Below are 24,479 nucleotides of genomic sequence, written 5' to 3' on the forward strand. Positions count from 1 at the left end.
GACCCATGTGGAGCAGGTCCATGTCCACCCCACGGATTAGACCAATGACCCCCCCCCCAAGATTAGCCCAATGACCCACCCAGCCAGGAGTTGCTGAGCACCACAAATGAGGTAGTTGAAGTTCTATCAATAAAGATCGAGAACCAAAACCTAGTCATTGTGGTTGTATATAAGCCACCAGATGCAACCTCGCAACAGTTCAAGGAACAGCTACTGAAAATTGATTACTGTCTGGAAAACCTTCCAGCTCCATCCCCAAACATCTTACTGTTTGGTGATTTCAACCTAAGGCATACAAAATGGAAGAATGTAGCAAATAATGTAATAGCTGAAACAATCCCCGGAGATAGCACAGATGAAAGGTCACACACACATGAGCTACTAAGTCTCTGCGAAAAACACACCTTAAGCCAGCAGATAGTGGAGCCAACAAGACTAGAAAACACACTTGACCTTATCTTCACAAATAATGAGGACCTGATAAGAGACATAAGAATATCAAAAACAACTAATTCCGATGACAACCTAATCGAAGTCCAGACGTACATGCATAGGGGTCCTGATCAGCACAATGCATGTACCTGTGAAGGTGTCTTCACAAAATACAACTTCAACAATAAGAACATCAACTGGGACCAGGTAAACCATGTCCTAAACGAAACATGTTGGGAAGATATCTTAAATGACATGGATCCAAACCAGTGCCTTGAAAGGATCAACTTCCTGGCAGCTGAAGCATATTCTAGGCATATTCCCCTAAGAAAGAAGAAGAGCAGGAATAAACTGGAGAGAGAAAGACGCTCCCTCTACAGAAGACAACGAAGAGTCACTGAGCTCCTCAGGAGTGCTAGAATATCTGATACACGAAAGGAGGCGCTGACCAGGGAAGTGGAAACTATCGAACTTCAATTCAATGACTCTTACAGGAACCAGGAGAGACAGGAGGAGCTTAAAGCTATTAGTGAAATTGAAAGAAATTCAAAATATTTTTTTTCATATGTAAAAACAAGGCAAATACCACGTCTCGTATCGGGCCCTTACTCAGAGAGGATAGAACTTACACAGATGACAACAAGGAAACGAGTGAAATATTGAAATCCCAGTACGACTCTGTGTTTAGTGAACCACTAATCGGTCTGAGGATCGACAACCCAAATGATTTCATGATTTCTTTTATTTACTCTTAATTCAAAGGTTTCTTGCATTTTCAGTATTTTTCTGTTCCAGGTAACTTATGTGGCCTGTGAGACCAATGTAAGGTGCATTCTTCAAATATACACTCATTGTTTACAACACAATAACAGAACAAACTTTATCACTATTAGTTTGTGTATACACTTTGTTTACACAAACAAACAATACAAAACAATGTTTATTACTATTGTTCCATAATATATATACATATGTACAGTCACTAAACACGTTCCTAGAACTGCTGCAGCTTGTGGAACTCTTTGAAACATGGGTGTATGCAGAGGGGCACTTCACACTCCTCACACATAAAACGAGAGTCTCTGCGTGTTTGTGGGCGTTTTGTGGTATGCATACATACATAACACCTCTTCTGAGCATTTTTCTTGGCAGTAGTAGGAGGCAGTTGTATGGGGTAGTGATCAGGCCTCATACGAGATGACGTCTGTGGGCGCTGTTCTATTGCAGGAGTTGCTCCTTGGTACTTTGCAATTATTTGTCTGATTACTGACAGGCAAAATTCACCATATTTTGGTGTTTTGTTGGTCTTCAACTTGTATATGTTATAAGCATTTAGCATAGAGATATCAACAAGATGGAAAAAAAGTTTTATATACCACTTATAACTCTTGCATACACAGTCTGCAAACCCAATCTGCATGTCACATTTGTCCACTAAGTGCATATTGAGGTTGTAGTCCATGACAGCTGCAGGCTTTAGAATGGGTTGATTGGTCTCTCTGTTGTCCCTGCCACTGGGTACCATTTCGTTTCTGTGAACTAATGTCAACAATGTGACATCACGTTTGTCATGCCACCGAAATGCCATGATGTCATTGGCAGCAAAGGCTTGCACCTCACCTCTGCGAGTGCCAGCGTTGAACCTTGGCATATGTTTACGATTACCACACACTGTGCCACACACGTCTGTCAAGTTCACTCGCAAGAAATCACTGAGTAAGGGGCTTGTGTACCAGTTATCAGTAAATAACATATGCCCCTTACCAAGATATGGTTCCATCATTGTTCGAACCACATCACCAGAGATACCCAATAACTTCATGGTATCTCTCAAAGTATTACTGCCAGTGTACACAATGATATCCAAAACTAGACCACTTCTGCAATCACACAGTACAAATAGCTTTATACCAAAGCGTTTCCTCTTGCTTGGTATATATTGCTTGAATGAGAGTCTTCCTTTGAATAAAATCAAGGACTCATCAATAACAAGCTTCCTGAAGGGATAAAAATACATGCAGCACTTTTGTTTCAGGTACATAAACACATTTCTGATCTTATATAACCTGTCGCTTCTGTCAGGCCTGGTTTTGTCTGAAAAGTGTAACATACGCAACAGTATCAGGAAACAATTGACACCTATAATGTCACTAAAACCTGGAGTTGAAATCAGGCGTTCTGTTGCCCAGTATGTGGTGACAGTGTGCTTATACACATGTGGCATAAGCATTATTGTGGCAAAAAACAGGTACATCTTTGCCACAGTTGTCTCCTTCCGCTTGTGTAGCTGTGATTTTGGTGAGAGAATTGTATTTGCCATGGTGTAATCACAGTATGTGTTTGTTTCCCTGACAATGATGTCCATCAGGGGTTCATCGAAGAATAACTCAAAGCAGTCCAGTTCACTGGCATTGTTCCCAAGTGGACAAGATGGCTTTATTCCACTTTGTGTTTCATCAAAGTCATGGGGACTGGGAACAAACTCGTCACCGTCCTGCCAATCCCAGATGTGGTCTGCTGGTGGGGTCTGGATATTGTACTGTGGTTGTGGTTGTGCAGGTTGTGGTGGTGCAGGTTGTGGGAGTGTGGGGTAGGGTGAGGCTGGTTGTTGTGCTGAGTCAGCAGCATGAGTAGTAGCGTGGCCCGCTGATGGTGCCACATGGGCCGTGCCACCCTCACTATCACCACCACTGCCTCCTCCCTCACTGTCACCATTCATACCCATCGTTACAATATCGTCATCTTCACTATCAGGTCGTGGTGCAGGGCCACGGGATGTGCTCCCAGAGTTTCTCCTTCCCCTTGGAACAACATATGAAACACTACCAGACCGCATGCTACGTCGTACATACTGGCGCTTCACTGGGGAATATTCACTCTCACTGTCACTAGAACTGCTTTCAATGACCTTGAAATCACTATCACTATCACTGCTATCATCTGGGTGTTGTACACGACCTGGTACAGGCAAACGTGAACGTGAACAAGCCGGCACAGCACTAGAGGTGGAAGGTTGTGGGTCATCTGGGTTTTCATCACTAATTACGTTATCCTGGGCACTTTTTCCGGTAACACTCACTTCAAAACCCTGGAATTCACCGTCACGGACATTTTCATCGCTGTTAGAGCTATCACTTGGGAACAAAAGACCTCCAATCCGCCGAGGAGTGAGGAACTTCTTACCGAGAGGCATGGTGAAAATGGACTAACAACATGGCGTTCCCACAATGCACCGCTGGGTCCCAGATTTTTTTCACAGGGTGCACACCGACCACCGAGACCCATTCTCTCTCGTGTAGGCCTACCAGGCCTTTGGCGCTTGATTTGAAGCCGCTAGAATTTGTGCGTATAAATACGTCAGAAACATTGGCTCGTAAGACGTATTTATACGTCGGAAACAGTCAAAGGGTTAAACATGTACCTGCATACCATCACAGTTTGTAAGTTTATTTAGGTGCAGGTACACATAAGTATAATTATCAGAGTACAGTGGACCCCTGACTTAAGATATTAATTCATTCCAGAAGTCTCTTCGGGTGCCGTTACCGAACGAATTTGTTCCCATAAGGAATATTGTAAATTAGATTATTCCGTTTCAGACCCCCAAAAATACACATACAAAAGCACTTACAAAAATACACTCGCATAACTGTCCGAGTTGGGAGCTAATCGTAAGGCGGGGGTCCACTATATATGTAAAATGACTTTAAAACACTTGATATTTTAGAAAGTTTCCAGACATAATGGAGAGTCGTGCTCACAGAGAATGTAAACAAACTGGGTGGCCCGTGGTGACTGTAATAGAAAGTCAGGTGGGTGGAGCCCAATAGAGAGTTTTGGTCATAATTTGAAATGTCTGTATTATCAGAATGCTGTAAGGTGAAACATTGTAAAGCAGGGCCCTACTGTATATATATAAAATATGTAATAACTTAAAAACACTTGGAATTTTGGAAAGAGTCCAGGCATAATTGAGAGAGATGCAGAGTTCACGGAGGTTGTGAACAAACAAAAGTGGTGTACAGATGCCCTAATAGCGAAATCAGTAGCTGTATAAATGAATTTTTGAATATAATTTGAAATGTCTGTACGTATTAGCAGAGTGCTGTAAAGTGGGGCCCTCCTATATATTCATAATGTATAAAAACTTGTACAGCTACTACAGAAAAAAAAAAAAACTCAGGTGAATGCCAGAAGCATATGATGTTTATTATGTGCAGTAACTCTGTGTCAAGATTGTCCTGAAATTACTGGTCTTAATTTTTTTTTTTTAGTGATAGACATACAGGTATATTGTATTTTAATTTTTTTTAGAGTATTGGATCACATTACACTAATACCAAATGATATACAGTGGACCCCCGACTTAGGATGGCCTCAACCTACGATAAAACCGGCTTACAATGCTTGTCAGAGCAAAAATTTGACCCCGACCTACATTGAAAAACTCGACTTACATCAATCGTCATGAACGCGGCCGTCTGGTCCGTCTGGCCTGAGCACCTCGGCTGAGCTAGTGTGACATTGTTTATAAGCCAGGGTGGACAGTTGCACACATACATTCGATAAATTTTGTATTATTCCAGTGTTTTTAGTGTTTGTAACTGCTAAATAAGCCACCATGGGCCCAAAGAAAGCTTCTAGTGCCAACCCTGTGGTAAAAAGGGTGAGAATACTATCATACCATGGTCAGCTGTACTACTCGAAGATGTAGAGAGACTGTTGTTGGCGTGGCTTATCGAGAATACCGAGAAACAATTAACCCCAGAGGGTTAGCCACCCAGGATAACCCAAAAAAGTCAGTGTCATCGAGGACTGTCTAACTTATTTCCATTGGGGTCCTTAACCCCTTGACTGTCGCAACCCCAAATCCTGAAGTGTCTCCTGGTCTCGCAAAATTTAAAAAAAAAAAAAAAAAAAAAAAAAAAATTCTTATGAAATGATAGAGAATTGTAATGACACCAAAAGAACGAAATTTGATGGAAAACTGACAGAATTACACTCTTGCGAAGTTAGCGACCTTGGCGATATTTATGAATCGGCGATTTCGCCCACTTTGAGCCCTATTTTCAGCTAATTCCATTGTTCCAGTCGACCAAACTCATAGCTATTTCTTTAGAACTCCATTTTTTCTATCGATTGAGTACAAGAAACTGCCCATTTATTGGTTTCAACTATCCAATAACGTGGTCAGGAATTTGCAATTTGGCCAATTTCACGAAAATTAAAAGATATGACAATTTCAAAATAAGGTCCATAGTGGACAAAGCAGACACTCCTGGCTCTAAAATAACATTTTCTTTGTTCATCAGTCATGTCTCCAGGCCCCTCTGATATTACTCTTGCTTTCTGTTTTGAATTTTTATTCAAACAAAAAATAGAGCATTTACTGTTATGCAGACTACTGCAATATTGTAATAATTGTGTAAATAATGTCGTCCCATTCATGACTGCATATTAGAATGGCTAGTTGGACATTTACTGGACAATGACGTCATTTGTTTACTTTTGAACATCGGCAAAAATCAAACATTTCCACTACTTTGAGCTCCATTTCAAGGTTCTTTTCATAGTAAAACCAATCACAATCACCTCTATTTCTATAACATGTTTTCCATTCTATCAGATGAGACCAAGAAAGCGAGAATATAACCATAAATACTATACGAAAATAGACCACAAAGTCGGCATTTTAATTAAAAAAACCTTTTTTTTTCTCATTATGCACTGCGTGCTGCAGGATTTTTTTTATATGGTGCACACTGACCATACAGACCCATTCTTTCACACGTGGGCCTACCAGCTTTCTCCTACTTGATTTGAAACCGCTAGAATTTATGAGTATATATACATTAAAAACGGTGGCTTGTAAGACATATATATACGACCAGAACAGTCAAAGGGTTAATCTTGTCCCCGAGGATGCGACCCACACCAGTTGACTAACACTCAGGTGAACAGGAAAAAATGCCTGGCACTAGTGCTCATATTGGTGAATTTAAGAGATTTAAGAATCGTAGTGGCATACACAGTGTGATAAGGCCTGTTCTGTAAGAAAATGCCTAACAGGACCTACATTATTCAGGAGGAAAAGGCACTCCTAGGGCACAGTGTCTCATCACTCATTACCACATCTTAAATAACGGTGTCATTTATTCTTCATTTTACATTCCTTTATGTTTTTTTTTTTATTTTTATTATCACACTGGCCGATTCCCACCAAGGCAGGGTGGCCCGAAAAAGAAAAACTTTCACCATCATTCACTCCATCACTGTCTTGCCAGAAGGGTGCTTTACACTACAGTTTTAAAACTGCAACATTAACACCCCTCCTTCAGAGTGCAGGCACTGTACTTCCCATCTCCAGGACTCAAGTCCGGCCTGCCGGTTTCCCTGAACCCCTTCATAAATGTTACTTTGCTCACACTCCAACAGCACGTCAAGTATTAAAAACCATTTGTCTCCATTCACTCCTATCAAACACGCTCATGCATACCTGCTGGAAGTCCAAGCCCCTCGCACACAAAACCTCCTTTACCCCCTCTCTCCAACCTTTCCTAGGCCGACCCCTACCCCGCCTTCCTTCCACTACAGACTGATACGCTCTTGAAGTCATTCTGTTTCGCTCCATTCTCTCTACATGTCCGAACCACCTCAACAACCCTTCCTCAGCCCTCTGGACAACAGTTTTGGTAATCCCGCACCTCCTCCTAACTTCCAAACTACGAATTCTCTGCATTATATTCACACCACACATTGCCCTCAGACATGACATCTCCACTGCCTCCAGCCTTCTCCTTGCTGCAACATTCATCACCCATGCTTCACACCCATATAAGAGCGTTGGTAAAACTATACTCTCATACATTCCCCTCTTTGCCTCCAAGGACAAAGTTCTTTGTCTCCACAGACTCCTAAGTGCACCACTCACTCTTTTTCCCTCATCAATTCTATGATTCACCTCATCTTTCATAGACCCATCCGCTGACACGTCCACTCCCAAATATCTGAATACATTCACCTCCTCCATACTCTCTCCCTCCAATCTGATATTCAATCTTTCATCACCTAATCTTTTTGTTATCCTCATAACCTTACTCCTTCCTGTATTCACCTTTAATTTTCTTCTTTTGCACACCCTACCAAATTCATCCACCAATCTCTGCAACTTCTCTTCAGAATCTCCCAAGAGCACAGTGTCATCAGCAAAGAGCAGCTGTGACAACTCCCACTTTGTGTGTGATTCTTTATCTTTTAACTCCACGCCTCTTGTCAAGACCCTCGCATTTACTTCTCTTACAACCCCATCTATAAATATATTAAACAACCACGGTGACATCACACATCCTTGTCTAAGGCCTACTTTTACTGGGAAATAATTTCCCTCTTTCCTACATACTCTAACTTGAGCCTCACTATCCTCGTAAAAAACTCTTCACTGCTTTCAGTAACCTACCTCCTACACCATACACTTGCAACATCTGCCACATTGCCTCCCTATCCACCCTGTCATACGCCTTTTCCAAATCCATAAATGCCACAAAGACCTCTTTAGCCTTATCTAAATACTGTTCACTTATATGTTTCACTGTAAACACCTGGTCCACACACCCCCTACCTTTCCTAAAGCCTCCTTGTTCATCTGCTATCCTATTCTCCGTCTTACTCTTAATTCTTTCAATAATAACTCTACCATACACTTTACCAGGTATACTCAGCAGACTTATCCCCCTATAATTTTTGCACTCTCTTTTATCCCCTTTGCCTTTATACAAAGGAACTATGCATGCTCTCTGCCAATCCCTAGGTACCTTACCCTCTTCCATACATTTATTAAATAATTGCACCAACCACTCCAAAACTATATCCCCACCTGCTTTTAACATTTCTATCTTTATCCCATCAATCCCGGCTGCCTTACCCCCTTTCATTTTACCTACTGCCTCACGAACTTCCCCCACACTCACAATTGGCTCTTCCTCACTCCTACAAGATGTTATTCCTCCTTGCCCTATACACGAAATCACAGCTTCCCTATCTTCATCAACATTTAACAATTCCTCAAAATATTCTCTCCATCTTCCCAATACCTCTAACTCTCCATTTAATAACTCTCCTCTCCTATTTTTAACTGACAAATCCATTTGTTCTCTAGGCTTTCTTAACTTGTTAATCTCACTCCAAAAACTTTTTCTTATTTTCAACAAAATTTGTTGATAACATCTCACCCACTCTCTCATTTGCTCTCTTTTTACATTGCTTCACCACTCTCTTAACCTCTCTCTTTTTCTCCATATACTCTTCCCTCCTTTATGTGATAAATATAAATACATAAAGAATTGAAAATACAACTAATTTTTGTTGTAAACATGTGCCTTCGGATTTAAAGATAGTATATACGTGTTTTAAGCAACAAATTTATTTTATACTGTAATATATTCTACTGGTATATGTATTTTCCTCGATTAAATTTCTGAATTATATTTTTAGACATATGGCAGCATTTATTGACTTTCCCAAGCCCTTGATTGCTGTGGTGAATGGTGCAGCTGTTGGTGTTGCCACTACTCTTTTGCCACTTTTTGATGGAGTTTTTGCCACTGAAAAGGTATGTGTGTGTATATATGTAGTTTTGCCTTTAGGATAAAGAAACATTACTCATTTTTGCTGAGAAAAGAATGTGTCAAAAATGTGAAAAAGGTCATCTGCAGCATTTTATTGGAATACATTATTGTTAATGTTTTTATTTCTTGGTTTTCTTTACATTTTTTATTGGAAGAATTGTATGTTTGACTCCAGCTATGTATAATAAATCAGATTAGTGTCCTTGCAGTTTTTTTGTCTATTCTATTAAAAAGTTCTCTTTTTTCTTTCTTTGCATGTAGGCATTTTTTTTTACACCCTTCAGTGCCCTCAATATCACAGCTGAAGGCTGCTCATCTTACACATTCCCTCGCCTAATGGGACCTGGAAAAGCAGCAGAAATACTCATGTTTAATAAAAAGGTAATTATTTCAAACAACTGTTCCATAATATTTAATTTTCATGCAAGTTATTATTATACAGTATTTCCAATAATTTTTTATAAATGTGCAGTAATTTGGAAGCCAATAGTATTTTGGGGAAGCTGAGACTATGACGACTGAGCACTAAAAGATTACATAGTTGTAATATCTCTTTTTTTTTTTCTTTTTCAATATAATGAGGTGTTGATAGCTAACATACATGTTACAAGATTATTAACCCTTTTGGTCTCGGTCCTGTTATATAAAGACTTTGAATCCAGTGTTGTTTCTGTAGTACTATGACATGAGCTCAACTCACATTAGCTGTGAGCAGTAAATTTGGGCCTAGATATGAGAGAATGGGTCTATGCTGTAAATGTGCACCATATAAAAAATTCTTGGACCCGTAATGAGAAAAAAACTGACCATATTTTTGGTTTAAAACAGCAACATTGCAGTATATTTTCATGTAGTTTTTATAATTATATTCTTGGTTTCTTGGTATGATTTAACAGAATGGAAGATATATTACAGAAATAGAGATGATTTTCATTAGTTTCAGGACTGAAAGTAGCTTGAAATTGAGCTCAAGGTAGCAGAAATGTTCGATTTTTGCTGATATTCCAGAGTACAGTGGAACCTCGGTTTTCATATGCTCTGGTTTTTGTAGGATTTGGTTTTTGATGACTTTTTTAGTCGAAATTTTGTCCCAGTTTTCATACATCCGCTCGGTTTCTCATTGAGTGAACATTACCCTGCGTTTTGTGGAGAAATATCACCCTAACAAAGCTGTTGCAAGTCATATCTGCAACATATTCAGTGACAATGCCTTGTCCCATTTTAGGCAAATCTTTAACCCTTTCAGGGTCCGTCCCATAGATCTACGGCTTTACGTTCAGGGTCCAAACCATAGATCTACGCCAAAATTCTAGTAGCTTCAGATTTAGCACGAGAAGGCTGGTAGGACTACATCTGAGAGAATGGGTCTGGCTGGTCAGTGTGCACACTATAGAAAAAATCTGGATGCCCACATGGCATTGTGGGAACGCTGGCAAAGTAGCTTTGTTCATCGTGCCTGGCGGCAAGGAAGCTCTCACTCCCCACTCACTCTCTGGGTGAATTCTGACTCACCTCTTCACAACTTACAGTTCTAAGACTGATGGAAATGGAGCTGAAGATGAATTCTATGGTTTTGAACCATATGGTACCATTGTGCCATATGGTACAATGGTGCCATATGGTACAGTGGTGCCATGTCATACAATGGTATCATATGGTACAATGGTATATGGTACAGTGTACCATATAGTACATTGTACCATATGGTACATTTTACCATATGGTACAGGGCACAGGGACCCTAATGGAAATAAGTCTGTCTGACTTTTTTGGGTTATCCTAGGTTCTCCAAACATATGCTGCTAAGTATGATATTCTATGTAACTTTATTTGTGTATACCTAAATAAACTTATGATGCCACATGCACTTGAGTAAGTTTATTCAGGTGTACAGAAATGTAATTACATAGATTATCATACATAGCAGCATACGTATAAAATCCTAGGATAACCCAAAAAAGTCAGGGTGACTTATTTCCATAGTTATCCCTGTATCTGTATCATATGGTGTCCTGTACTGTATGGTACCTTGTACCATATGGTACCCTGTGCCATATGGTACCCTGTACCATATGGTACCCTGTACCATATAGTACCCTGTACCATATAGTACCCTGTACCATATAGTACCCTGTACCATATGGTACCCTGCACCATATGTTATCCTGTACTGCATGGTACCCTATACCATATAGTACAATGTACCATATGGTACCCTGTAACATATTCAATTCAATTCAAGTTTATTCTCTATAAGGGTTACAATGTGGGGTTTACAGGTTTTGGGTATTGTGTGGTTTACATGTTATAAAATACTAATTACAGAGGGGGCCACTAGGACACCTAGCATGGCTAGGGATTTCGGGCAGACTTAGATTAATTCTTAACATTAAATCCTTACAGATTATGGTATTAAGGCTAAGTGACTACATCATAATTTGTGAGTTTAGCAATGTGAATGCTTTTGTTTTGGTACAATACAAAGTGTCTATATTGGAGTAGCATAGGCAAACTTATGTCTAGTTAGGATTTATTATTTTAAGATTAAGATTCGTATTTCTGGGTTTATAGTCAGTGGGTGAGCGAGTGTAATTGTGAACCACCAGGTGGTTATCATGTAGTTAGTTGTCGGGGTGTATCAGGGAGATAAGATGTTTTCTAAACTGTAGTTTTGAAAGTGATGAATGTGTCTGCAGTTCTAGAGTTTTCAGGTAGGGTGTTCCAGATTTTAGGTCCTTTGAAATACATTGAATTTTTGTAAAGGTTTAGTTGAACACGGGGAATGTCATAGAAATGTTTGTGTCTGGTGTTATGCCTGTGGATCCTGTCACAACTATGAAGAAAGCATTTTAGGTCAAGGTTAATATTGGAATTTAAGGTCCTGTAGATATAGATTGCACAGTAGTAAGTGTGGATGTTCTGAACAGGGAGTAAGTTTAGATCAATGAAGAGTGGGGGGGTGTGTTGCCAGGGATGGAATTTAGTGATTATTCTTACTGCGGGTTTTTGTTGGGTTATTATTGGCTTTAGGTGTGTTGCTGCAGTTGAACCCCAAGCACAGATAGCATAGGTGAGGTATGGATATATAAGTGAATGGTATAGTGTGAGAAGGGCAGTTTGCGGCACGTAGTATCGTATCTTGGAGAGGATCCCCACCGTTTTGGATTCCTTTTTTGTTATGTGTTGGATATGGGTGCTGAAATTTAGGTTGTTGTCAAGGTATAGGCCAAGGAATTTGCTCTCATTATGTCTGGCAATTAGAGTGTTGTCGATCTTAATGTTAAGTTGCGCAACACCTGCTCTGCTACCATACATAATATAGTAGGTTTTGCCAGTGTTAAGTGTAAGTTTATTGGTCATCCAAGTCGATATTTTGAGCAGCTCCTGGCGACGCAAGCTAGCTACGGACTCAGCAGTTTCCGAGACAAAGTGCTTCGTCATCCACCTCAAGGAACATGTCAAGTTCCTGTACACTTGTAAATATGTAATAGAACATTACTAATATACAACATTTTTGCATATTTTTGTTGTAAACAACTATTGTAAACAAAATAATAATGAAAATATTAGTGTGTTTATTGTGTTGAATACAACAGTACCATATAGTACCATATGGTACAATGAACCATATGGTATCATTGTACTGTATGGTACAATGTACCATATGGTACCATTACACCATATGGTATCATTGCACCATATGGTACCATAAGGTACCATTGCACCATATGGTACCATTGTATATGGTACCATTGTACCAAATGGTGCCATTGTACCATATGGTACCATTGTATAATATGGTACCATTGTATCATGTGCCATTGTACCATATTGTACCATTGTATCATATGGTGTCATTGTACCCTATGGTAACATTGCACCCTATGGCACCATTGTACCATATGGTACTATATGGTACCATTGTATTCAACACAATAACTGCACTAATATTTTCATCATTTTGTTTACAATAAACTTGTATACAAGTTTTGTAAGCAATATAATGATAAGCAAATTAGTGCAGTTATTGTGTTGAATACAGTGAGTGTACACTTATACAATATACATTATACTGGTCTCACAGGCCACAAATGTTATTAGAAAAAGAAAAAAATAGAAAAGAAAAGAAAAAAGTATAGAAAACGTAAAATAAAAAAATGGGATTTTGCGGAAGTCACTGATGTTGCCACCACCCGGTCATTTTGGGTCAACTTCCCGCCACTGTATCTCGGTAAGTACTGATCAGAAATTTTGTTTTTTGGTTTTATTACCTTCACAAAAATATTATCTTTAATTCTGTAAGATTTTTTTTTTTTTTTTTTTTTTTCAAAATTTCTTGGATACTGGGGCACCACTTCAGATTTTGGCCTTGGACCCTGAAAGGGTTAAGAGATGCCAGAAACACATCTCTCTGGACAGATTTTTTGTGCAGCAGGGGCCCAGTGACTCTCAAGCTGGTCCTTATGGATGGGGGTTCCCCTTCCAAATAATAACCTCTCCTCCTCCCTCTCCCCTTCTCGCCGTCTTCCATATGCCAACAAGAGTCTTCAATAAAGGTAAAAGTGATGTTAAATGTTCATTTATCCATTTCATTAGTCATTTATATTTATTTCTCATTGTTTTCTGTATGTAAAAATATAGTTGCTCTCTAAAAAAATGTAATTTTTGTTAATATTTTTGGGTGTGTGGAACAGATTAATTGTATTTACATTATTTCTTAAGGGAAATATTGCTTCAGTTTTCATACATTTTGAAAACCGAGGTTCCACCGTACACTCGTCCAATATGCATCCAACTGAATAATAATGCAATAATGCAGTAATGTGCATAACAGTAAATCTTTTTTTGTGTGAATAAAAATTCAAAATGGAAAGCGAGTGTAATATAAGAGGGGCCTGGTGTTGTGACTAAGGAACATTGGAAATGTTTTCTAGTGCCAGGAATGTCTATATTGTTTATTCTAGACTCTATTTTTAAACTGGCAGTTTTTGAATTTTGTGTGAAATTGGCCAAATTACTGATTCTTGATCACTTTATTGGGTACATAATTGAAATAGATAAATGGGCAGTTTCTTGTATTCAGTTGATAGAATAGAAAGAATAATAGGGAAGTAACTATGTGTTTGGTCAACTAAAACAATGGAATTGGTCAAAAATAGGGCACAAAGTGGGCAAAATTGCCAGTGCATAAATATTGCCAAGACCACTAACTTTGCAAGAGCATAATTCTGTAAGTTTTCCATCAAATTTCATAGTTTTGGTTTCATTACCTTTGGTAAGAGATTCTCAACATTTCATAAGAAAAAAAAAGCAACCTTTTTTTCTTTTTCAAAATTTTGCAACCCTGAGAGAAAGTTTGAGAGTAGAGGTCATGACCCTGAAAGGGTTAAGGTGATTATCTGTTGTTGATCCCCATGCACAGATACCATAGGTGAGCTATGGATTGATTAAAGAGTATTATAGGGTGAGCAGGGATGTTTGTGGAACGTAATACAGGTTGACCATAACTAATCCAGCATCATCAGAACCTGTAGGGTTCCGGATTAGTGATTTTGCAAGATTACAGAGTGGTTAGGTTAGAATACACTTGAAGTCACCGGCGATATTTACGCATCGGTGATTTCATCCACTTTATGCCCTATTTTTGGCCCATTCTATTGTTCCAGTCTACCAAACTCATAGATATTTCGCTAGTATTCCTTCTATTCTATCGACCGAGTACAAGAAATCACCCATTTACCTACTTCAACTACCCAATAAAGTGGTCAGAAATTGGTAATTTGGCCAATTTCACACAAATTTCAAAAGATGCCAATTTGAAAATAGGGTCCAGAATAAACAATGCAGACATTCCTGGTACTAGAATAACATTTTCTCTGTTCATTAGTCACGTCTTCAGGCCCCTCTTATATTACGCTTGCTTTCCATTTTGAATTTTTATTCACACAATAAATAGAAGATTTACTGTTATGCAGACTAATGCATTATTGTATAAAAAATGTCAACCCATGTGTAACTGTGTATTAGACTGGCCAGTTGGACACGTATTGGATGGTGACATCATTGGTTTACTCTTGAACATCGGCAAAATTCGAACATTTCCACTACTTTGAGCTCAATTTCAAGGTACTTTCCATTGTGAAGCCAATTAAAATCATTTCTATTTCTGTAATATATCTACCATTCTATCAAATGAGACCAAAAAAACGAGAATACAACCATAAAATTCATATGAAAATACACTGCAAATTCACTGTTTTACTCAAAAAAGATGGTCACAGTTTTTCTCATTATGCACCGCATGCTGCAGGATATTTTTTTTATGTAGTGCACACTTACCACACAGACCAGTTCTCTCATATGCAGGCCCAAATGCGTCTGTACTCGCCTAATTGTGGTTGCAGGGGTCGAGACTCAGCTCCTGGCCCCGCCTCTTCACTGATCGCTACTAGGTCCTCTCCCTCTCTGCTTCCTGAGCTTTGTCATACCTCTTCTTAAAACTATGTATGGTTCCTGCCTCTACTACTTCACTTGCTAGGCTATTCCACTTCCTGACGACTCTATGACTGAAGAAATACTTCCTAACGTCCCTGTGACTCGTCTGAGTCTTCAGCTTCCAGTTGTGACCCCTTGTTTCTGTGTCCCCTCTCTGGAACATCCTATCTCTGTCCACTTTGTCTATTCCCCGCAGTATCTTGTATGTCGTTATCATGTCTCCCCTGACCCTTCTGTCCTCTAGTGTCATCAGTCCGATTTCCCTCAACCTTTCCTCGTACGACATTCCCCTGAGCTCTGAGACTAGCCTTGTTGCAAACCTTTGTACTTTCTCTAACTTCTTGATGTGCTTGACCAGGTGTGGGTTCCAGACTGGTGCTGCATACTCCAGTATGGGCGTAACATACACAGTGTACAGTGTCTTGAACAATTCCTTATTAAGGTATTGAAACGCTATTCTCAGGTTTGCCAGGCGCCTGTATGCTGCAGCAGTTATTTGGTTGATGTGTGCCTCCGGTGACGTGCTCGGTGTTATGGTCACCCCAAGATCTTTCTCCCTGAGTGAGGTCTGTAGTCTTTGTCCACCTAGCCTATACTCTGTCTTTGGTCTTCTTTGCCCCTCCCCAATCTTCATGACTTTGCATTTGGCAGGGTTGAATTCGAGAAGCCAGTTTCTGGACCACATGTCCAGCCTGTCCAGGTCTCTTTGCAGTCCTGTCTCATCCTCATCTGATTTAATTCTTCTCATCAGCTTCACATCATCTGCGAATAGGGACACTTCAGAGTTTATTCCTTCCATCATGTTGTTCGCATATATCAAAAATAGCACTGGTCCTAGAACTGACCCGTGTGGGACCCCGCTCGCCACAGGCGCCCACTGTGATACCTCTTCACGTACCATGACTCGTTGTTGCCTCCCTGTCAGGTATTCCCTGATCCATTGCAGTGCCCTCCCTGTTCTATGCACCTGATCCTCCAGCTTCTGCACTAATCTCTTGTGAGGAACTGTGTCAAAGGCCTTCCTGCAGTCTAGGAAAATGCAATCAACCCACCCCTCTCTCTCGTGTCTTACTTCTGTTACCTTGTCATAAGGCCTTCCTGCAGTCTAGGAAAATGCAATCAACCCACCCCTCTCTCTCGTGTCTTACTTCTGTTACCTTGTCATAAAACTCCAGAAGGTTTGTGACACAGGATTTGCCTTCCATGATCCCATGCTTGTTTTCATTTATAATCTTGTTCTGTTCCAGGTGTTCCACCACTCTTCTCCTGATAATCTTCTCCATGACTTTGCATACAATACATGTCAGAGACACAGGTCTGTAGTTTTGTGCCTCATTTATGTTTCCTTTCTTAAATATGGGGACTACATTTGCTGTCTTCCATTTCTCAGGTAGTTGCCCAGCTTCAAGGGATGTGTTGAAGATTGTGGTTAGGGGCACGCACAGCATCTCTGCTCCTTCTCTAAGGACCCACGAGGAGATGTTGTCCGGTCCTATCGCCTTTGAGGTATCAAGGTCACTTAGCAGCTTCTGCACCTCCTCCTCAGTTGTTCTTATGTCATCCAACACTTGTTGGTATATTCCCTCTTGATGTTCCCTTCTGTACTGTCTTCGCAGAGCCTTTCCTGTCTCTACTGTAAAAACTTCCTTAAATCTCCTGTTTAGCTCCTCACATACCTCCTGATCATTTCTTGTGAGTTCTCCACCTTCTGTCCTCAGTCTGATCACCTGGTCTTTGACTGTTGTCTTCCTCCTGATGTGGCTTATACAACAGTTTCAGGTCAGTCTTGATTTTCGATGCTATGTTATTTTCATACTGTCGCTGGGCCTCCCTCCTTACCTGTGCATACTCGTTCCTGGCTCTGCGACTAATCTCCCTATTTTCATGTGTTCTCTGCCTTCTGTACTTTTTCCATTCTCTATTGCACTTTGTTTTTGCCTCCTTACACCGTCGGGTAAACTAGGGGCTCGTTCTGATCTTCCCATTGTTTCTGTTGCCCTTGGGAATAAATCTTTCCACTGCCTCCTTGCATTTTGTTGTTACATATTCCATCATTTCATTTACTGGCTTTCCTGCCAGTTCTCTGTCCCACGGAACCTCCTGCAGGAAGTTCCTGAACCCTATGTAGTCCCCTCTTTTATAGTCTGGCTTTTCCCATTCAACTCCTGTTACTCTCTCCACTTGCAGCTCTACTATGTATTCAAAGCACAGAACCACGTGGTCACTAGCTCCTAGGGGACTCTCATATGTGATGTCCTCAGTGTCTGAACTGCCCAGGGTGAACACAAGGTCCAATCTTGCTGGTTCATCCTCCCCTCACTCTGGTAGTGTCCTTAACATGTTGGTGCATGAGGTTTTCCAGCACCACATCCAACATCTTGGCTCTCCATGTTTTGGGACCCTCATGTGGCTCCAGGTTTTCCCAGTCAAACTCCCTGTGGTTGAAATCCCCCTTAACCAGCAACTTTGCTCTGCTGGAGTGAGCTCTTCTTGCCACCTCAGCAAGTGTCCACCATTGCTCTGTTGCTCTCTTCATATTCCTATCTTGGCCTCCTGCAGTTCTGTGGTGGATTATCATCACTGCAATGACCACCTTGTGCTCCCCAGACTGAAGTGTACCTACTGTGTAGTCCCTTTCTCCTGTCTCGTCTATGCCTCCCATTTTCTCGAATTTCCATCGGTTTTTTACGAGCAGAGCAACCCCTCCTCCCCCTCTGCCCCTTCTATCTTTCCTCATGATCTGGTATCCTGGTGGGAAGATTGCATCTGTTATTGTCTCCATGAGTTTTGTTTCTGTAACTGCTATGATGTCTGGGGACTTCTCATTGATTCTTTCTTGCCATTCCTCATATTTATTCATTAATCTATCCGCATTTGTGTACCAAACCTTCAACTTCTGTTCTAATACTGTAACTGTGGTCCTGGGGGAATACTGGGGTTGGGAGAGCAGGAGCCCTGGTGGGGGCCTGTTGGGGGTTGCAGTGGAGGTGGAGAAAGAGCTCCCATAGGGGGTTTCTGTAGGGGTACTGTTCGTGGTGCAGGGGGTGGGAACAGAGGGATCGGTGTGTGATGGTTGGTTTGGATTGTTCAGTTGCCTTGGGGGTGTTGTGGCTGGAGTCCTTCTGCAGGTGTTTCTGGGGGGTGTGCTTGTCCTTCCACCTGTTCCTGGGTTATTCTGCTCTTCTTTGTCATTTCCTCCCATTCCTCCTTTCGTTTTTGCACTCTCTCTTTCAGTATCATCCTTTCCTCCTGTGTTCTGTCTCGATCGAGGTACACACTCATGAACTCCCGTTTGCCTCTCAGCCATGCTTTCTCCTGCAGGATCATGGTTTGAGTTGATTCTGCCTTGAAAATTATTTTGAGGCCAATTTCTTCTTTTTGTGAGCCACCCGATTCTCCGAAAATTTGCCACCTGGGTCATGTCTCCCTCGCCTATCACCTTCATGATACCTTCAATCGCTTTTTTCTCCTCCTGCTTTTCTTTCATCATAAGTTTCCCCTTCAGCTTCGTCTAGCCCATAGACAAAAACTGATCTCTCCCTTTCCACCTCCCACTGTGACTCCCATTGCATCCTCTGAGGTGTTTTAGTTCCAGCTTACCTGAGTGGGCTGAGCTCATGGCAACCTGCAGTGGCTTCAAAACCACCTATCTTTTATGGACAGTGTAGGGTGTATGTGCTTTACACAATGAGAAGAATTTCTTTTATTCATTGGAACCATGGCTAGGGCTAAAAATGTGGAGGTTAAGTAAGTTTATTCAGGTATACACAAATACAGTTACATAGAATTATCATACATAGCATCATGTGTGTAAAGTACCTAGGATAACCCAAAATGAGAGCATGACCTCTCATTCCATTATACAGTAAACCATCAGTTTAACAGAGTAATGATAAAAATGGTATAAATAACAAAAAGGCACAATACCGTGACTGGAACGATACACAAATAACCCGCACATAAAAGAGAGAAGCTTACGACGACGTTTCGGTCCGACTTGGACCATTGACAAAGTCACACGTGTGTGACTTTGTCAATGGTCCAAGTCGGACCGAAACGTCGTCGTAAGCTTCTCTCTTTTATGTGCGGGTTATTTGTGTATAAAAATGGTATATAATACTAATAAGTTGATGAGTTATACACATGTGCAGCAGTTAGGTATCTTTATTGTTGAAATGTTTCACCTACATAGTAGGCTTCTTCAGTCAAATACAGAGGAGAATGGATGGTAGGCAGCAGGAGTAGTGATGATGTAGTCAGCCTTGCAGAAATAGCTTGAGGTGGTCAGTCTCTTAGCCTGGAAATGAGTTTAGCTCCATGGTCTGGAATGATATGAAGCTGAAACATGAGAATGGAGTTTTAACCCTTTCAGGGTCCAGACCCCTGATCTGAGAGTGAAAAAGACAGCCTCATGCAGATCCTAGTATCATCCGCAAAGGATGATACGGTGCTGTGGTGTATATCTCTGTTTATGTCTGATATGAGGATAAGGAATAAGATGGGGGCGAGTACTGTGCCTTGTGGAACAGAGCTCTTCACTATGGCAGCCTCCGATTTAACTCTGTTGACCACTACTCTTTGTGTTCGATTTGTTAGGAAGTTGAAGATCCATCTCCCCACTTTCCCAGTTATTCCTTTAGCACGTATTTTGTGGGCTATTACGCCATGATCGCATTTGTCAAATGCTTTTGCAAAGTCTGTGTATATTACATCTGCATTCTGATTTTCTTCCAGTGCATCCAAGGCCATGTCATAGTGATCCAGTAGTTGTGTGCACTCAGTGTGTGCCGTATACAAAAAATTGGGGACGCCTGGGTACCACATGCTCTTTTTTCTATAAAATGAAAAACAATTTTTTTCCTCAAAATATTCGGGGTACTGCACAGGTGAAAGTATATATACATTTGGACTGTTTGAAGGTTAAATGGAGTTGCAGTAATGGGCAACAGCACATGTACTGCTTTTTTATATTTGAGTAGTGGCAAGTTATTTAGGTCTCCTGTCTTGTTTTTAAGTGACTTTATGATGAGTGAGCCTTTGGTAGCATTAGTAGGAGCTAGATAAAGAGTATTTGGGTACTTTCCAGTAAGGTAGTCTTTTACCTGAATATTTGAGGTTGAGATTTTGCTTGCTAGTAGAGAAGACATAAAGTTTGGCAGCAGTGTCTGCAGGCTGGATGTGTGGTTCATTTGGTTTAATTAACTTGCCAGGATGTATGGGAAAAACAAATCAACAATCACTTCCATCCTGCCACCAACTCAACATGCCAGCCACTGCTTCAACACACCAGCCACTGCCTCAGCACACCAGCCACTGCCTCAACACACCAGCCATTGCTTCAGCACACCAGCCACTTCCTCAACACACCAGCCACTGCCTCAACACACCAGCCACTGCCTCAACACACCAGTCACTGCCTCACCACACCAGCCACTGCCTCACCACACCAGCCACTGCCTCAACACACCAGCCACTGCCTCAACACACCAGTCACTGTCTCACCACACCAGTCACTACCTCAGCACACCAGCCACTGCCTCACCTCACCAGCCACTGCCTCACCTCAAGCTGAAACAAGCCATATCTGCAACAAGTTTAGTGACAAAACCTTGTCCCACTTCAGGGAAATCTTACAGAGATGCCAGAAACAGAGCAATCTGGACAGTTATTTTGTGTGACTGGGGTCCTGTGACTCTCAGGCTGGTCCTAGTGGGATTAAAAGACAAAGAAGGGAAGTAACCCCAGAGAGGGACTTGTTACCTGAAGTTCTTATGGAGTGGGATTCCCCTTCCAAACAATAACCCCAACTCCCTCTCTCCTCCCTATCTTCCATAAGCCAAAAAGAGTCTTCAATAAAGGTATGTAATAGTGATTTAATTGTTCATGTATTTATATTATTTAGTTCTCATTGTTTTGTGTATGTAAAACTATAATTAATCTTCAAAAAATGTATTTTTTGTTAATATTTTTGGGTGTCTGGAACGGATTAATTTTTTTTTTTTAACATGTTGGCTGTCTCCCACTGAGGCAGGGTGACCCAAAAAAGAAAGAAAATCCCCAAAAAGAAAATGCTTTCATCATCATTCAACACTTTCACCTCACACACACATAATCACTGTTTTTGCAGAGGTGCTCAGAACACAACAGTTTAGAAGCATATACGTACCTATAAAGATACACAACATATCCCTCCAAACTGCTAATATCCCGAACCCCTCCTTTAGAGTGCAGGCAGTGTACTTCCCATTTCCAGGACTCAAGTCTGGCTATATAGAAATAACCGGTTTCCCTGAATCCCTTCACTAAATATTACCCTGCTCACACTCCAACAGATCGTCAGGTCCCAAATACCATTCGTCTCCATTCACTCCTATCTAACACGCTCACGCAAGCTTGCTGGAAATCCAAGCCCCTCGCCCACAAAACCTTTACCCCCTCCCTCCAACCTTTTCGAGGACGACCCCTACCCCACCTTCCTTCCCCTACAGATTTATACGCTCTCCATGTCATTCTACTTTGATCCATTCTCTCTAAATGACCAAACCACCTCAACCATGTCATTCTACTTTGATCCATTCTCTCTAAATGACCAAACCACCTCAACAACCCCTCTTCAGCCCTCTGACTAATGCTTTTATTAACTCCACACCTTCTCCTAATTTCCACACTCTGAATTTTCTGCATAATATTTACACCACACATTAATTGTATTTACATTAATTCTTACGGGAAATACTATTTCAGTTTTTGGCCATTTCACTTTTAGGCGGATCTTCTGGAACGGATTACGGCCAATAACCAAGGGGTCCACTGTACAATTGTTAAAACTTTCATATTAGATTAGCGAATATTGACATGTATCATTTTGTCTGTTCTTTTGTTATTAAACCCATTCTGAGCTATTTTTCATATTGGTGTTTCACTCAGAGGGTTATCTGAGCTGAGATCAGTGCATTTCTGGAAAGATGGCAGTTGAGTGAATGTGTTTTCTGTGGGTCACCCTGCCTTGGCAGGAGACTACCATCAAGTTAAAAAATAAATCTCTCTAGGATGGAATGAAACATTCAATTTTTATTTCTTTGCAAGTTTATAATGAGATTGACATGTTGTAGGGAGTCGTGTTTACATAGATAGTTTACAGTGTGTAATTACAATAATGATTTGCAGTGCAGAGAGATCGACTATCATGCCTTGACATTATGGGCAGTCTAAATTTAATGGTTTACAGACTACTTAATACGAGGGCTAGTTTTCAATAATAACATAGTATATTGTATCCTGTATATGGCAGGTTACAGCAAGAGAAGCACTGAAGCTTGGCTTGGTGACAGAAGTGATCCCAGATGCAAACTTTCCTGAGGATGTGTGGCCCAAAATTTATGATATGGCCAAACTACCGCTTAACTCCCTAGTGTATTCCAAGGCTCTTATGCGTAATATACACAAGGATATTCTTCATCAGGTGGGTTTAATATAGTACACTATCATGTTTTATACCTAGAGTCTAGGCTTAATTAGCCAAAATGATTCTTAACATATAATTAACATATCTACTTGCAAGAAATTCTAAAGGATTAGGTTTCAAACCCCTCTCCTTGTTTTCTACCCTCAATCACTAATCATGCCAAATTCATTCCTATAAACTCATTAATGCAATTTTTAATTGGTTTATTCAGTAAAAAGTTGATAATACTACACCGAATGATTATTTTAGTCATATAAAACACAACATTAATATCTTCACAGTTAGATACTGTACATACATTGAGCCAGTCACAAAAACACTGTTTTCACATCAGTCATTAACCCTTAACCCTTTCAGAGTTTCCGATGTACTAATACGTCTTATGTGCCAAGGTTATTGACGTACTAGTACGCGTAAATTCTAGCGCCTTCAAATCTACTGAGAGAAAGCTGGTAGGCCTACATATGAAAGAATGGGTCTATGTGGTCAGTGTGCACAGTATAAAAAAAATCCTGCAGCACACAGTGCATAATGAGAAAAAAAAAAAACTCTGTCCCTGTTTTTGGTTTAAAACAGCGACTTTGCAGTGTATTTTCGTGTGGTATTCATGGTTGTATTCTAGTTTTCCTGGTCTCATTTTATAGAATGGAAGACATATTACAGAAATTGAGATGATTTTGATTGATTTCACAATGAAAAGTACTTTGAAATTGAGTTCAGAGTAGCAGAAATGTTCGATTTTTGCCAAAGTTCAAAAGTAAACAAATCATGCCATGCGTCCAATACACGTCAACTGGTGAGTCTAATATTCTTTCACAAGTGCGCTGATATTATTTATACCATTTCTACACTAATGCAGTAGTCTGCATAACAGTAAATTTTCTATTTTTTGTGAGAATAAAAATTCAAAGTGGAAAGCAAAAGAAATGTAAGAGGGGCCTGGGGACGTGACTAATGAACAGAGAAAATGTTATTTTAGTGCCAGGAATGTCTGCCTTGTTTATTCTGGAACCTGTTTGGAAATTGGCATCTTTTGAAATTTGTGTGAAATTGGCAAAATTGCCAATTTCTGAGCACTTTATTGGATAGTTGAAATCGGTAAATGGGTGGTTTCTTGTACTCATTCGATAGAAAAAATGGAGTTCTAGCAAAATAATTATGAGTTTTGTCGACTAGTACACTGGAATTGGCTGAAAATAGGGCTCAAAGTGGGCGAAATCGCCGATGCATAAACATCGTCGAGACTGCTAACTTCTCAAGAGCATAATTCCATGAGTTTTCCATCAAATTTCATGCTTTTGGTGTCATTATGATTGGGAAAAGATTCTCTTATCTTTTCATAAGAATTTTTTTTTTTTTTCCAAAAAATTTTTGACCCTGAGAACAAGTTTAAGAGAGGACCTCTCAACCCTGAAAGGGTTAAATGGTTGACACCTTCCCTTAACCCTTAAATTGTCCAAACG

General features: G+C 40.4%; 1 protein-coding gene across 8 annotated transcripts in view; it reads left to right on the forward strand.

Annotated features, from left to right (window-relative positions):
- Positions 1–24,479, forward strand: part of LOC128684094 (enoyl-CoA delta isomerase 2-like) — a 132,132-nt gene that overhangs the window by 85,402 nt on the left and 22,251 nt on the right. For 6 of the 8 annotated variants that reach the window (XM_070088441.1, XM_070088478.1, XM_070088467.1 and 3 more), the window contains exons 4-6: positions 8,923–9,040; positions 9,318–9,437; positions 22,819–23,013. In XM_070088441.1, the coding sequence (XP_069944542.1) occupies positions 8,923–9,040; positions 9,318–9,437; positions 22,819–23,013 (433 nt within the window). The remainder of the gene's footprint in view (positions 1–8,922; positions 9,041–9,317; positions 9,438–22,818; positions 23,014–24,479) is intronic. The other 2 variants (XM_070088449.1, XM_070088485.1) reach the window with 2 other exon arrangements.

This window comes from Cherax quadricarinatus, chromosome 2 (assembly GCF_038502225.1).
Source record: "Cherax quadricarinatus isolate ZL_2023a chromosome 2, ASM3850222v1, whole genome shotgun sequence".
In the NCBI taxonomy this organism is placed as follows: domain Eukaryota; kingdom Metazoa; phylum Arthropoda; class Malacostraca; order Decapoda; family Parastacidae; genus Cherax; species Cherax quadricarinatus.